The 15,071-nt window shown below is 38.7% G+C and overlaps 2 protein-coding genes across 2 annotated transcripts; one reads left to right on the top strand and one right to left on the bottom strand.

Moving 5' to 3' along the window:
- The first annotated feature begins 588 nt into the window (after positions 1–588).
- On the top strand, positions 589–8,848 carry LOC306882391 (cartilage intermediate layer protein 1-like). The gene is made up of 9 exons (XM_079436984.1): positions 589–745; positions 1,558–1,716; positions 2,227–2,289; positions 2,381–2,650; positions 2,899–3,075; positions 3,240–3,554; positions 4,097–4,205; positions 5,578–5,729; positions 5,853–8,848. The coding sequence occupies exons 2-9, from the start codon at positions 1,650–1,652 to the stop codon at positions 8,204–8,206; spliced, it is 3,507 nt and encodes a 1,168-aa protein (XP_079293110.1). The 5' UTR covers positions 589–745; positions 1,558–1,649; the 3' UTR covers positions 8,207–8,848.
- Positions 8,572–12,814, bottom strand: LOC306882401 (eukaryotic translation initiation factor 3 subunit J-B-like). Its single transcript, XM_079436996.1, has 9 exons — positions 12,704–12,814; positions 12,524–12,615; positions 11,116–11,173; positions 10,852–10,943; positions 10,620–10,734; positions 10,327–10,527; positions 10,086–10,159; positions 9,794–9,902; positions 8,572–9,682 (listed from the first exon to the last, which is right to left on the bottom strand). Exons 1-9 carry the CDS (start codon positions 12,765–12,767, stop codon positions 9,615–9,617), a joined length of 873 nt encoding a protein of 290 aa, XP_079293122.1. The 5' UTR covers positions 12,768–12,814; the 3' UTR covers positions 8,572–9,614.
- Positions 12,815–15,071: the final 2,257 nt, after the last annotated feature.

The raw sequence follows: 15,071 nt of genomic DNA, 5'->3' as shown, positions 1-15,071 counted from the left end.
CAATCACACAGGTTTATGTTCTGCTGATACAGTGGATTTGTTCTGCAGATTCTGACATCATGACTGAAAAACCACAGTGTATTGCTGTTGGCTCTCGAGTGTTACAAATCATTCATATTGTTTATCAACACATTCAGAGGGACAGATGGGAAAGAGCATGCTAATGTGTTTAAGAAAGAGTCACGTAATGGCTTTCATGTGTTTGAAATACATGGATGTCATTCTTGAATGGCTTTCTTGTGAATGTTGCATAACTAAACATACTCCCAGCAACGAATATCCCACCACAGAGCTGACACAACTGTGAATCATTATGGAAAAAGGAAAAAAGAAAAAAAATCTACTTTGAGTGTGTTTTTGTCTCTGTCTACTTTCATACACACTTATCTGAATACCTTGTCACAGGATCCATTTTTTGCTAGTAGGATTCAGACCCTCCCCCCAAACATCTATCAATAGCGACTTTTATTTCTTTGAAATTATTGTTCCAGAACACCCCTGACTGAAAGCCAGCAATGCAGTCTACTGTACAGGAGCAGTAGATGGTGCTGAACCCATGTTGTTGTGTCATGGCAGAGAGCCGACCCTATGGCTCAGGGCTGAGCTATATAAGTACCGGACACAGACCTGGACTTCACATTCACTCTCTCTCCTCCTCATTCCAAGTATTTACCAACTGCTCTGTAATATACCACAGAAACAAGCAGGAGTACAAAAGCTTTCTATTTTCACCAAGAAACCTTTGGTAAGGTCTCAAGGTTATCATCTTTTTTTACTGTAACCACAGTTTGTGGATTTGGATTCAGACACTAATGCTTTCTAAATTGTTTTCTGTAAAAATACATTTTCTCACTGTTGTAGATTTTGTATTGTGCATTTTGATTTTTGAGAAAAATTACCTGTTCGTGTTTTTTTGCTAACTGCTTTATGTGTACGAATGATTTTACATATCAATTTGTAATGTAGTACTTCATAATTTGATTGTGACATTAGAAAAATGCTCCAAAATTAAGTTGAAGAGCTGTTGCATTTTGTAGTCATTTTTGTATTAAAGTAGTCACGTTGTGTCTGGTCATTTAAAGTTGTAATAAATGTGAATACAGACATAAACTGTTAAAACTGACTGCATTGAAAATATTTTATGTCATGCATGTATGTGCATATGGAATGTGTACTTAGAATTTTAGCTGTTCTCGAATAACACATCTGTGAGAGCCATCACTGCGTGTCAAGGGAATGCACAACTGTTTTTACATCCAGCCAAAAAGACCTAAGTACTTAAGCTCTTTCTCAGCAGCTTGTCTTTGTTTCAGTATGCATTTTCAAGGATTCTGATCATTTTCAGCCATTTCTTTAAAATAGGACATTTTTAGGTAAACTAATTTTTAGAATTCTTCTCAGGTCAGTTTGAATTTTGAAAGGTTGAAATGAGTTCATAACTAGTTGAACAGGGACATGGGAGTTTCCTGTATGATTTACAGAAATCAAAACAATATGGTCCATTTCCCTGTGTGCAATTTACTAATCGTCTTCATATTTATATCTGATCGGCACAAGATCTGTGGCTGGAGTATTCCTAGTGTGGAGGGAGCTGTGTATGAGGTCAGAGCCCCTTTACCGGAGGTCGGCGGTCATTAACGGGAGCCAGGATGGGCTGCCTCTCAACATGGACCTTTCTCCTGCTTCTGTTGGAAACTACAGGCACCTTTTCTCAAGGTTTGTTTGCGCTATGAATTTTAATCAGCACATTTCACACTGAATTGTTAATGGAAGTTATTGCTAAAACAGTTCTTGCATGTCATTACTCATGGCAGACGCTGAAAGATTTCGACAGGATATTGACAGCTGGCTCTTAGAAACATGACTCTTCCAATACCCTAACCCCCAAACCTCTCTTCAGCAAACCCATTACTGAAGGCAGCATTGTTCTAGTGTCCCCAGTATATCCAGAAGCTGAGTTGTTTTGAGAGCCAGCAGCAGAAAGCCACCTGCTAGCAATTGATTCTACTCTGTGTGTGAACTACTAGCGGAAATCTCTTTCTGAAGTAATCTGAAGGGTGAAAAATCACAGGAAAATGAAAGAAGTAATATTTTATTAACAAGACCCACAACAATAAGTGAGCCCTAAATGACTTATACTTTATTTTTCTTACCACATCCTAAACCCATCAGTAGGTTGCATCATTGTAAAACTATACTAAGAAACTAATGCAGTTTCCTAATTAGGGACATGGAGAAGCATCGTGGGGACATCATGGAGACCAAACCCAGCTGTGTACCATAATGAAGGTAGGTTTGTATGTTTCTGAAAATACATAAAATATTTCAATAGGTGAGGCAAACTGGTATTCAAATTCCATCAAATTCTTCCTTTCCTCAGATAATTACGAGTGGACTACATGGTTCAATGTTGATCACCCTGGAGGGAAAGGAGACTACGAGAAGCTGAATGTCATTCGTTTTTATTATCGAGCCCGTGTCTGTGAGGTTCCTCGAGCTCTAGAGGCACGTACTACCGAGTGGATCTCAGCTCGCAGCACTGGGGAAAGAGTACATGCTGACCCAGCAGTGGGCTTCTGGTGTGTCAATGATGAACAGCATATTGGGAGAAACTGCTCAAACTATGCTGTACGTTTCCTGTGTCCTAAAGGTAAGTAAATGAGCTGTAAAAGACAAATGTTTTTATGTTCAAAGCTCAGTGTTATTATGCACATTTTCTCTGATTACTGATTAAACATGCAAATTAAATACAGAAAAGGTGGATTTGTTGATGTTCCTGCAGAAATACGTATTCACAAATTTATTATTTTTTTTAATTTACCATGAGTTAACATCAGTTTTTGATTTCTAATGTCACCCTAGAAATTTAGCAGAATCTCTCTATCTCTCACCATTCAGAAATTGTTTCAGATGTTGAAGAGGTGATATGGGGTCCATGGTCAGACTGGAGTCTGTGTCCAGCTCAGTGCGATCAGGTTGCAGTACAGCATCGCTCTAGAAGCTGCAGATCCAGTTCTAAAGAATGCAATGGCCAAACTGTCGAAGCCAGGCCATGCCAAGGGCCACCTTGCCCACGTAATGCATCTACTGTTCCCTACAGTTTTAAAATAATGTCTTGTCAATTAGAATTTCAGATAATCTTTATCATCCATATTTACTAACAAAACCAAACCAAAATAATTTATTCAGTTTACCTTACATTTGTTGAAAAATCTCAGTTTTCTCTTTTTCTTTCTTAGGCTGCGATATGCAGTGTGTGATGGGCAAGGTAAATGATGAGTGTGATGGCTGCATGTGCCAGGATCATACAATTTTAGGATCAGTCCGTAGTGCCGGGGGTCTCCCTGCACCTGGAGCTGCCATCCTCCGTGCTGGTCCTAGGCCCAAACTCTTCACTGTTACTGATCACAATGGCCATTTTCAAGTCCCTGGAATCTGCCCTGATGGCAACACGACGCTAATGATCAAGCTGAAAAACCATGCTCCACACCAAGTCACTGTTCCCCCGAGCACTGAACGCACATCTGTTCTCCTTTTGAAGCTAGAGAGAGCAAGTAATGCTTCTTTAAACACCTTAAATCCATTTGACCTATGAACTGTGTGAATCTGTATTAGCATTAGAATACTGTCTCAAGAAGACTTTCTGAAGATCAGTTTAAATGTTAAAATCATTTCAGGGGTCAATAATAGATAAGCTGGGCCTTTAGTTTTTGCTGGTTCCACTACAAAGAATTAACAATTTTATTAAATGTTTTATTTTTTACAAAAATAATTTCTCTTTACAAATTAAATGAATTAACAAGTATATAGCTATGATGTAAACCCATCAATTTTGCTGGAAATCGGTGGCATACAATGTAAAAGATTACTGATTAGTTTGTAGTTTAACACATTTGAACTGATGCTTCCAAGGCTATCACAAGTCATTTTGACAATTTCAATGAAACCTCATTCATATTAGCTAGATTTATAATGTTGGTAAAAAATTAGCAATACAACATGGAATGTCACAGGAAACTAAAAACATAAGTTTGAAAAGCATAAAAATGGATGTACAAAGTCAGAGAATCTAATGAAATATCAATGTGTTCCTCAGAAAAACTGTATGTGTTGACAAATCCTGAGAACAAGGCCAGAAGGGAGGGTCAGACAGCTGCTTTCTGTTGTAAGGTTGATGGGACACCTGAACCAAACCAGTATGAATGGTAAGTAAAATTTTCAGATATAAATTGGTTCACTATGAAATTTTGGCCGATTACAAGGAAACCATGTTTCTTTATCTGATGGTATTAAAGGGGTCATATGATGCTATTTTAAAGATAATTATTTTGTGTATTTGTTGTAACAGAACATGTTGACATGCTTTAATGTTCAAAAAACACATTATTTTTCAAATACTGCCCATTACTGTAGTTTCTCTATGCCCTGCCTCTCAACGCGTCTTTTTCTACAAAACCCCTCCTTCCAACAAGTGCAGTCTGCTCAGATTGGCCAACAGGCACAGTGCATTGTGATTGGCCGAACACCACAAGCAGTTACACGGAAATGTAACGCCCTTTACCGTGATCACGAGCTTCAGCTTTTAAGTTAGTTTTACCATCATTCAAGCCCGAAAGGGGGACAGAATCGCGTGACAGACACAGTGATGATGCACGTATGTATTTGCAGTACACAAGCCGCGGTACACTCCACTGTGATGAGACCCTGTTCCACCCTCACACACACATACACACGACACGTTACACGCAAAACTCTGCATTTGAACAGTCAAAAGCAAATACTTGAACTAATAACAAAACATACTTACAGTCGCTGATTCAGAAGCGCCAGATTGTCATAGCAAAATCGGAATTGACCCTTTTTTTAGACACAGCCTTCGTGCATTGCCAGCCTTGTACTCTACTAGGTTCACGAAACTGTCATCCATAAAATGCTAACATTTGGGTTGTGCTGTGGTGTGGTAAACCAATCTTAACCAATGATTCCTAATTGCATCTACTTTCGGAAGGCCAAATAAAATACTTTTGCTTTCGCATAGAAACACACAGCGTTTCCCTGACATGGCTGCATCAACACTACTGCTGTTACTGAAACCATGCTTTCTTTCTTTGCATGCACATTTGGGCGGCATTATGCAAATATTTCCACATCGTGACGTAGACATGTGGGGGCGTGTTTAAATGAGCCGTTTTAGGGCGCAGATGAGTCTTAACTTTAATAAAGAATATCTCTTTGGGTTTGAGACTTTAGTCTTTGCAACTTTAGGAATCTCATCTATGCACGAACAGGTTGTAATACTCCAAAGATAAAGGAAAACTTGAAATCGCATCATATGACCCCTTTAAATGAGGAAAGACACTCTAAAGTCAAAGCCCTCGAAAGTCAAAAACACTCGAAAGTCAAAGCCCTCATGTGTTATGTTCCTTCAATAAAGTATTAAAACAAATAAATATTAGGACAGTTATATGAGGACAGACAAACCAGGTTATCATTAAGTTATTTCTTCATCCCCAAAGCATGGCAACAATGATCCTAAATGTGGGAAAAACTATGATAATAACTGGTATCAATCTTTAGGTTCCACAACGGTACTCTGCTGGACAGGAGTCAATATGACGAGACACTGGTTTTGAGGAATGTTAGTTTGGACCATTCAGGAGAATACTATTGCAGAGCCAGTAATGAGAACGGAGCCATCAAATCTAAGCCAGCCACCCTCACAGTTATTGGTGTGCCCTGTCATTCTATTTATAACTACACATATTTCATATTAACCTAAAATTGATCAAAATACTTAAATAGTCTGGTCACAGTTTGGTATTTATCTGTTTTCTATCCATTTCTATGTTAAGGTCAAAAAGCACCATCATGCAACCCTAAGCCTTATTCCCATCGGATACGACTACCACATGACTGCTTTCAAAATGAGACCAACTCTTTCTACTATGATGTGGGGAGATGCCCAACATCTACGTGCACAGGGAAGCTAGATAACGGTATCAGATGCAAAGACTCAGTTTCCTACTGCTGTGGAATTTCAAACATGGAGGAGAAAGAGATTACATGTCAGGGATATCAGTTGCCCATCATGGTAGTCACTGAGTGTGGTTGTAAAACATGTGTGGACACAAAGGCTATTGTTCGTGGACGTGCTATCGCAGCAGACACTGGTGAGCCGATGAGGTTTGGACACATCTACATGGATGGCGCAAGAATAAGTCGAACTGGATACAAAGGCACATTCTCTATCCAGGTACCAACAAACACAGAGCGTCTGGTCCTCACCTTTGTGGACAACATGCAGAAGTTTGTGAATACCACAAAAGTGCTACCATTCAATCCTAGAGGAGGAGCTGTGTTCCACGAGATCAAGCTGTTGAGGAAAAAGCCAGCTGTGATTATTAGCTCAAGAGAGACTAATAAGCTAGATCTTGGTGAGGTAGAAGGCCAGGATCCCATTGCTGAGATCGAGATCCCACCAAATGCATTCTATAAAGAAAATGGAGAGGTGTTCATGGGAAATGTCAAGGCCAGTGTGACTTTCCTTGACCCCAGGGATGTATCAACAGCAGCGGCTGCCCAAAGTGATCTCAACTTCATTGGTGATGAAGGTGACACTCTGCCCTTGAGGACCTATGGAATGTTCTCTGTGGACTTCAGGGATGAAGAAGGAGGTGAGTCGCTCAATGCTGGAGAGGTGAAAGTGCGTCTCGATGCAGCACAAGTGAAGATGCCTGAGCACTTGAAGACCATGAAATTATGGTCCCTTAATCCTGACACAGGTTTGTGGGAGGAGGAGGGCCAGTTCCATGCTGAGAAGAAACAAAGGGGGAAAAGAGAGGAGAGGACCTTCCTCATAGGTAACATGGAAATCCGTGAGAGACGGCTGTTTAACTTGGATGTACCTGAGAACAGGAGATGTTATATGAAAGTGCGGGCTTTCCGTAGCGAACGGTACATGCCTAGTGAGCAAACTGAAGGAGTTGTGATGACTTTAATAAATATGGAGCCCACGCCAGGGTTTTCAACCAACCCTCGGGCTTGGGGTAGATTTGATAGCGTCATCACTGGCCCAAATGGTGCATGTCTTCCAGCCTTCTGTGATGAGCAGAAAGCAGATGCATATTCAGCCTACGTCATGGCCAACCTTGGGGGAGAAGAGCTAGAGGCAGTAGCATCCTCTCCAAAGTTGAATCCTAACACCATTGGCGTCCCGCAACCCTATTTGAATAAACTGAACTACAGACGCACGGACCACGATGATCCCAGAATAAAAAAGACAGCATTCAGTATCAATGTGGCCAAACCCCGATCGAACGCGGCTGAGGAGGCCAATGGTCCTGTTTATCCATTTGACAAACTTAAAGAGTGTGAGGAAGCTCCATTCAGTGCAGCTCACTTCCGTTTCTCAAGAGTTGAAGGAGATCGGTACGATTACAACACAGTGCCTTTTAATGAGGATGACCCCATGAGCTGGACTGAAGACTATTTGAGTTGGTGGCCAAAACCCATGGAATACAGGGCCTGCTACATTAAAGTAAAACTCAACAGCGCCCATGAGCTCAACGTTCGGTCTCGCAATATGGGAGGTACCCATCCAAAAACTGTTGGCCAACTGTATGGCATTCGTGACACAAGAAGCATCCGAGACATGGACCAATCAACGGTTTCAGCAGTGTGTCTGGAGTTCAAGTGCAGTGGGATGCTGTACGATCAAGACAGAGTGGATCGGACCCTTGTGAAAGTAATGCCTCAGGGCAGCTGTAAGCGAGACGGTGTAAACAGCATGCTACAGGAATACTTGGTGAACCACCTCCCACTGGCTGTCAACAATGACACAAATGAGTTCACCATGCTTGCACCTCTAGACCCACTGGGCCACAACTACGGTATATATACAGTGACTGACCAAGATCCTCGGACAGCCAAAGAAATTGCGCTTGGCCGTTGCTTTGATGGTACTTCAGATGGCAGCTCTCGAGTCATGAAGAGCAACGAAGGAGTGGCATTAACATTCACCTGTGGTGATAAAGAGGTCACTAGGCAGAGTATGTTCCAGCAGATACAGAACTCACTGGGTCAGGCCACAGCTGGAAGTGCAAGGCCAGGAAGAGGAAACCGTAGGCAGAGAGGTAGCTCAACAGCACCTCGCAGTAGTAGGATGAGTACTCGTAATTCCTACACAAGTGCCCAGATCATTGGTTGATATACCAAGAACTTGAAAACTATTCACGAGACAAGACAGGCCCATTCCCTATGGGGCTGCCCTCATGTTTAACTTAGTTACTGGATTTTCTTTTTTTTTTTAACTTGACAGCAGTAAGAAGTGTCACAGCAATTAAGTATTGCTGATAACATCAACTGGCAAACAATATTAAAGATTTCATTAATTGCAACTCAAAATAATATTAGACTGAAGAAAACTTTTTACTTTCAAAACCTAACAAAAATCATATTTTTTTTTAAACAGTAACTCCAGAGGAATGTGTGCATGTAATTTTTTTTTTTTTTTTCATTTTTATATTTTCTATTGACTTGTACTGTGGTAAATATTTTACTACTTGAAACTGTAAATACTCAAATATTTATTGCATACTTCAGATTATCAAAAACAAGACAGTAGAACATCACATTTACACTCAAACATGTATGCCATTAATCACTCATTAATTAGAAAAACTCTGAAGTTGTCCAAACCCTTTACAAAAATACCAAGCGATACCTTTAATCCAATGATTTTATTATATTAGAGCTTTAAAAAACAATGCCTTTATCTTTATATTATCTTTGCCCAATTTCAACAATGTATGAAAAACCCTCCAAGCTGTTTTTAATAAATATTTTTGCCAATAACAAGTTCACATTTCATTTTACTTCATTCATGCCTGTAGAACCTTAATGTATAGTGACAATGGGTAAAACAAAAGCACAAAACCACGGATCTGTTGCTTCAACTAGTGATGACTAAAACCGATCATATACTATCATATGAGCAATACTATCGAATATCATTAATCGATCAAATGTGCAGCAATACTGAGTTAATTTAAAATATATTTTGGCGGAGAAACAACTGCACAACAGGTAATCTGTTCTGCATTCATATGAAGGCAATGTCAACAGATTCAAGACAATGCTTGGATTCAGTTTTGTTTTACTTTAATTTTTTTTCCATTCTTTCAGTAAGTGTGCCTCCTCTGCTCATTATGTAGTGTTGACAAAGCACTGAAAAATGTCCCGTTTTGATTTCACATGTTGAATGGTTCACACTTGAAAAACTGTCTCCAAATGTGCATAAATATGCAAGAAAAGTACAACCATACTTTCAATAAGGACATTCTTGGAAGAAATTAATTTGCATAGAGCATCACATGTACTTCTGTGTAACTGAAATTGCACAGCTTTAAAAACACAAGTCACTTTCAATGAAAACAAAAAAAAGATAGTCTACAAAGTTTTCTATAAGGCATTGAAATGCTTAAAGAAAACACCTCCATCAAAAATGTCCAACATCATACAATCTGTTTTAGATATAAAAATGAGACTTCAAGGCCATCTGAGTAAATTTACTTTTCCCCCATTTGCCGCTGAGGTGCTATGGGCTGATAGCAGCTTTATGAGGAGTCTGTCACCACTGGAACCAAGTAAAGGGTCAACGCATTGTTCAGTGTCCAAGATGACACTGAAAAGCATGAAAAGGTAATGTTGCATGTCTGCAAGGGCAAACTGGGCAGAGAGGAAATGGGAAGGGGGATGATGAACCTTCGTCACATGAAGTCATCATAGTCATTACCATAGCCATCGTCAAAACCACTGTAATCAGCAAAGACATCTTTCATGTTTGCTTTCAATCCACCACCAGGGACTACACCTTTCTTCTTTTTCTTATTTGCCTTCTTTTCCTGTGCATAACAGCAACAAATTAATAGAGTATTTTGCTGTTAATATTTTGATGATGAACAATACAGAATTATAAATAACAAGCATGTTAGTGCCTGTAAATAAGACTCTCAACTAGCCAAGAATCAAGTTCTTTACACTCAAGAGGTTTTGAGAAGTTCACAGAGAAATATCATTCAACTCACCTTTTCTTGCTTTTGTTTTTCACTGAGCAGAACAGACAACGAATTACTTATTTTTTTCAGGTCATCTACTTCCACTACACAGAGGGGGGAAAAAAAGTCTTCAGACATGTGCAAGATTTTATGTTTAAGAGATTCACCATATAATCTAAAAGCTGTTGGAATATCGGTAATTTGCATTCTTAAAATTAAAAAAAATTGACATATCCACACACAACTAAAAAATATATATTTCCGCACTTACATGAAATACAAAGCTCTCGAAACAGTGACTCCAAAAAGCTGGAATAATGCACTGATTTTTCAAACTGTGTTATCTTATCTTTCAGTAATTTTTCAAATGCAACAAAGTCATCTTTGGACGAAGGGCACATGGCTTCAATTTCAGAGGCATTGTTTGTTGTAATAACAGTAGTAGAGGCGTTTGCAGCAGCAGGATCAACACCTGAAATCAGAGTGATTGTTCAGTGATTAACAGTTAAAATTTGGACTTGGAAGACTTCACATGTAGTGCAGTGCACACAACTAACTTCTTACCAAATGCCTCACGGGCCAATTCCATGTCTGCCTCCTCCTGCAGTTTCTTCAGTAGAAGCTTCTCTGCATGCTGCTCCTCTGGTGATAGAGTCTCACTTTTCACTGTTTCTTCCATCTATTCAAAGGTTTCAAAAGGAAATGTTAAACCTTTTAGAATATGCAAAAAAATTAGTAATGAAAAATGGATTAATCCATTAATAAGTAATTATACAAGTAATACTATTTTACTTACATTCTCTCTCAACTCATCTTGTTTTTTCTTTTGCAAAATTTCTCTCTCTTTTATTTTATCAGTTATTTTTTTCTTCTCAGGGGGTTTCACCTCTATAATAAAAGCAAGTCAAAACATAAGAGTACTTTCCACTTGGGTTAAAGAAAAAGGGTAATAAAACAACAAACACCCAAAAGATACACAATTGTAAGTTTTACAAATATGCAATGGCTCTGCCTACAACGTTTACACTGTAAAATCTGACCCCTCAACAGAGGTCAATACCTGCTTTTTTCTGTTCAACATTCTTCTCTTCTTCCTCCTCCTCATCATCCCAGTTATCCTGCAGAAATGAAAATGTATGGTAACCATATGTGAACTAATAAAACGCTTTGAACTCAATTAGAATGTTTTCATGCCCTATTTACTTGTTTGTTAAGCAGTCGTGTAATAGGCAGAATAATGTAATGGCTCAATAACACTATTCTTTACTTATTTCGTCGCCATAAAATTATGATCAGTTTGGCCATTGCACAGACAAAAATTATTAAAAAAAAAAAGTTAAATAAATAAAAATAAAAAAACACTAAAGTGTAAAGTTTCTTTGTTAATAAACAGTGAATAGTGAACTGGCACAAATGGTTATGAAGCAATTTAAAACAAAATTAATGGTAGCTAACTTTTATATTTTAGCCGAGTAAGTTGCAGTACAGAAATTTCCTCGACTTTTTAAAATATTTTAAGACACAAAAACGATCATTTTTAAGTTTGCTGACATTTCAAGGTCATCTATGGCAGTGGGGATAACGCAGAATATTCCAGAAAAGTTTACTTAAACTCTTGAAGCCCCGGTTAGCGGGTTCATTCTGGGAGTCTTTTCCAGAGATGCCTTTCAAACAAAACAACTTGCAGTAATAAAACGTGCGCGCGCACACACACAGTTCGAAAAGAGGAAGGCGCGTGAGAGAATTCTAGATCTGCGCGTCAACAGATCTCAATTGCGTTATGACGTCACAACAGGAGCCCATGCAGCAGCTGCTCTGCCTGGCGCAAAAAATGACAACATCGGTATGACTGCGACTGTTAAGATGTGGAACAAACTCGATCAAAAAAATAAAAAAAGTTTTAAAACTTGTGACATTCACTAGACCAACTGCCACGTTCTTTGCCAACTACTACAAGCTAAAGTAGCAACAACAACATTTTTAAATTAAGTCAGTACAATGAACCAATAAAACAAATGAAAAAGCTGCTGCTGAAGCTCCGCAAGGCCTGTCACTTTATCGCAGTCGAAGCTGGTTTCATATCAGTCAATAAAGTTCAACCACTGACACTCACATGACGCTACCGGTATTCTGCCAAAGATCCCACATTAGTTTGATTAATCTGTCAAGTGTTGGCAGCTTATTTCTGCTAAAAGAGAAACTGTCGGATAACAGATCCGTCCAGCTGGAAGACGACACGCTGCTGAAACTGCAGTGCTAGAAAATCATGAACACGCAACTGGATACAGCTGGTGATTCTCTAAATAAAACAGGCCTATTCTAGCCTAGCTAAACTGCTAAAAATAAACCACGATCGTCCATATTAGCGTCGCTACCTTTAGCCACATATCACACGATGAGGCAGAATTAAAAGGACTAAAACGCTCTTTAGTGATAAAGTTTTGACAACATGGACATTAGCATGCTACCTTCACGTCTTCCTCCTCGTCCTCGCCTTCCCATTTATCCAGCCTCCCGGCGGCATTTACGATCGGCTCACTCGGCTCGAAGCTGTCAGCGCCTTTCGAAAAACAAAATAATGCCTTGGTTAAGACAGTGACCGACAGCCTGTCACTCACTTCACTCTACAATATGGAAGTAATCCTTACCCCAGTCGTCGGAATCCGCCATCTTGGTTAAGTGTGAGTTAAAGTAGTAGCTGAGAGAAAGCATGTGCTGCTCTGACCCACGCGCGTCTGTCTTCAAGCTGAGGCTCGCCCCCGTGTGGCGCACAAGAGCACGAGCCATTACTGTTCTACAAGTCTGTGTTTATATTTAATAATTATTTACAATAATAATAATTATATTATATATTATATTATACTTAGCAATAATAATTGTTGTTGTAGTTTTATAATAAGTCCCCTTATGATGTCTCTTGTAATACTTTATTTCTAAGGATATATGCACTGGTTTACACACAACAATACAAAATTAAAATACAGTCTGACATCAGAAGACATGAAGTAGTACGGCAAATAGGTAGATTTAAGAAGCCAGAATAAATACATGAGTGACTTTACAAAAAAAAAAAAGAAAAAGAAAACTTCACAGTCAAGTTAGTACTTCAAGTTAATACAACCCCTTCTGATATTTTTCCAGAATTTTAAAGTACACTACCAGTCAAATGTTTTTGAACAGTAAGATTTTTAATGTTTTTTTAAAGAATTCTCTTCTGCTCACCAGGCTGCATTTATTTGATCCAAAATGCAGCAAAAGCAGTAATATTGTGAAATATTATGAAACAGCTTTCTATTTGAATGTATTTTAAAATGTCATTTATTCCTTTGATCAAAGCTAAATTTTCAGCATCATTACTCCAGTCACATGATCTTTCAGAAATCATTCTAATATTCTGATTCGCTTGGTGAGCTTGATAAGCAGAAGAGACTTCTTTAAAAATTATTAAAAAAACATTACTGATCAAATACTTTTGACTGGTAGTGTATGAAGGCTTTTAAAGCAGTTAAAAAGTAAATAAATAAAATTAATAAAAACAGAACAAGAAGTTGAATAAAATCACAAGTCAAACCAAATCAGTTAAGGCAATTACAGACCTAGGTTGATACATTATTCTCCAAGCAAGCAATTATTCAAAAACAGTTCAACAAACCACATTTTCACTGACCAACTATTATAAAGTGCTGAAAGAAATATTTCCATGAGTTATTGTTCTTGTATTTCTCACAAGTCTTATATATACAGTATTAAAGTTACATCATATTGCACATATTTGAAAAGAAAAGTTCAGTTCAGTATAGCAGCAATTCAGCAGCGATAGACCTAACTCATCCCAGAGAAAACAGCAGCATTATCAGGATGCTGGAGAGGTAGAAGAAGGGACACGGATGCGTTGCAACTCCCAGTGACCTGCCTGAAAGATACACAAATATAACTGTGAGACAGAATAATGAACATTTAACAACCAAAAATGTCAGAATATAAATCATTCATTTAGGTTTGAGATTGCTCACATTTAATTATAACCAATATATAAAAGAGCTTTTCACACCAGGAGTGAAAGTACCTCTGAAATCAACAGGTTTGTCCTCCCAGGGGTTGAGCACCATGGACAGGGCCGTCTGCTGTACTGGAGACAGAGCGGAGCGCTGGGCCTCAGTCACAGCAATGGCCTGATCATAGGTGAACATACGAATCTGTGCCTGGTTAAACACCACCTGTGAAGAGAAAACGTAGAAACAACAGGTAATAATGGTCCTAGAATGACTTCAAAATACATTTAATCTTAAAAAATAGAGGAAATCCTAAGAGTTTAACGAGACTAATGGTAAACTAATGGTAGCTAACTTTTATATTTGAGCTGAATAAGTAGAAGCAAGTGCAGTACAGAAATGTCCTCGACTTTTTAAAAGATGTTAAGACAAAAACAATAATTTTTAAGTTTCCTGATATTTCAAGGTTATCTGTCATTCCAGAATTATTATTTTTTTAACTCTTGAAGCCCCGGTTAGCGGGTTCATTCAGGGAGTCTTTTCCAGAGATGCCTTTCAAACAAAACAACTTGCAGTATGTGACAATAATAATGCGAGCACACACACACACACACACACACACTCAGTTCAAAAAGAGGATGGTGCATGAGAGAATTCTAGGTCTGCAAAATTGAGGTAAGAAAGTAACTGTTGGATTTTATCATTTGTTGTCAAATCGGTGATAGATATTAGAAAAGACTAAGCATATTCCTCCGTGCTTTGCCACTAATAGTTATGAACACAGTCAGATAGCCACACATATACATACATCATACATTTCAGTGCAAGGCACTAAAGAGGCTAGAGAAAACGGATACTAACTGCAAATTTGCCCGCTGGGATGAGAGCGATGGCAAGTGGGGTGATTCCTTCTATCTGTTCCCTCACCAAAGCAGACATGGCTATGTCAGGCAGGCCCGCTACAGAAAGAGGAAAATGCTCAAAAACTCCATGTATAAGAAAATACATCAATGATCACAACTAG

Source organism: Barbus barbus, assembly GCF_936440315.1.
Source record: "Barbus barbus genome assembly, chromosome: 2".
NCBI classification, from domain to species: Eukaryota; Metazoa; Chordata; class Actinopteri; order Cypriniformes; family Cyprinidae; genus Barbus; species Barbus barbus.
Note: the sequence above shows the minus strand (reverse complement) of the source record. Positions and strands in the feature narration are given on the sequence as shown.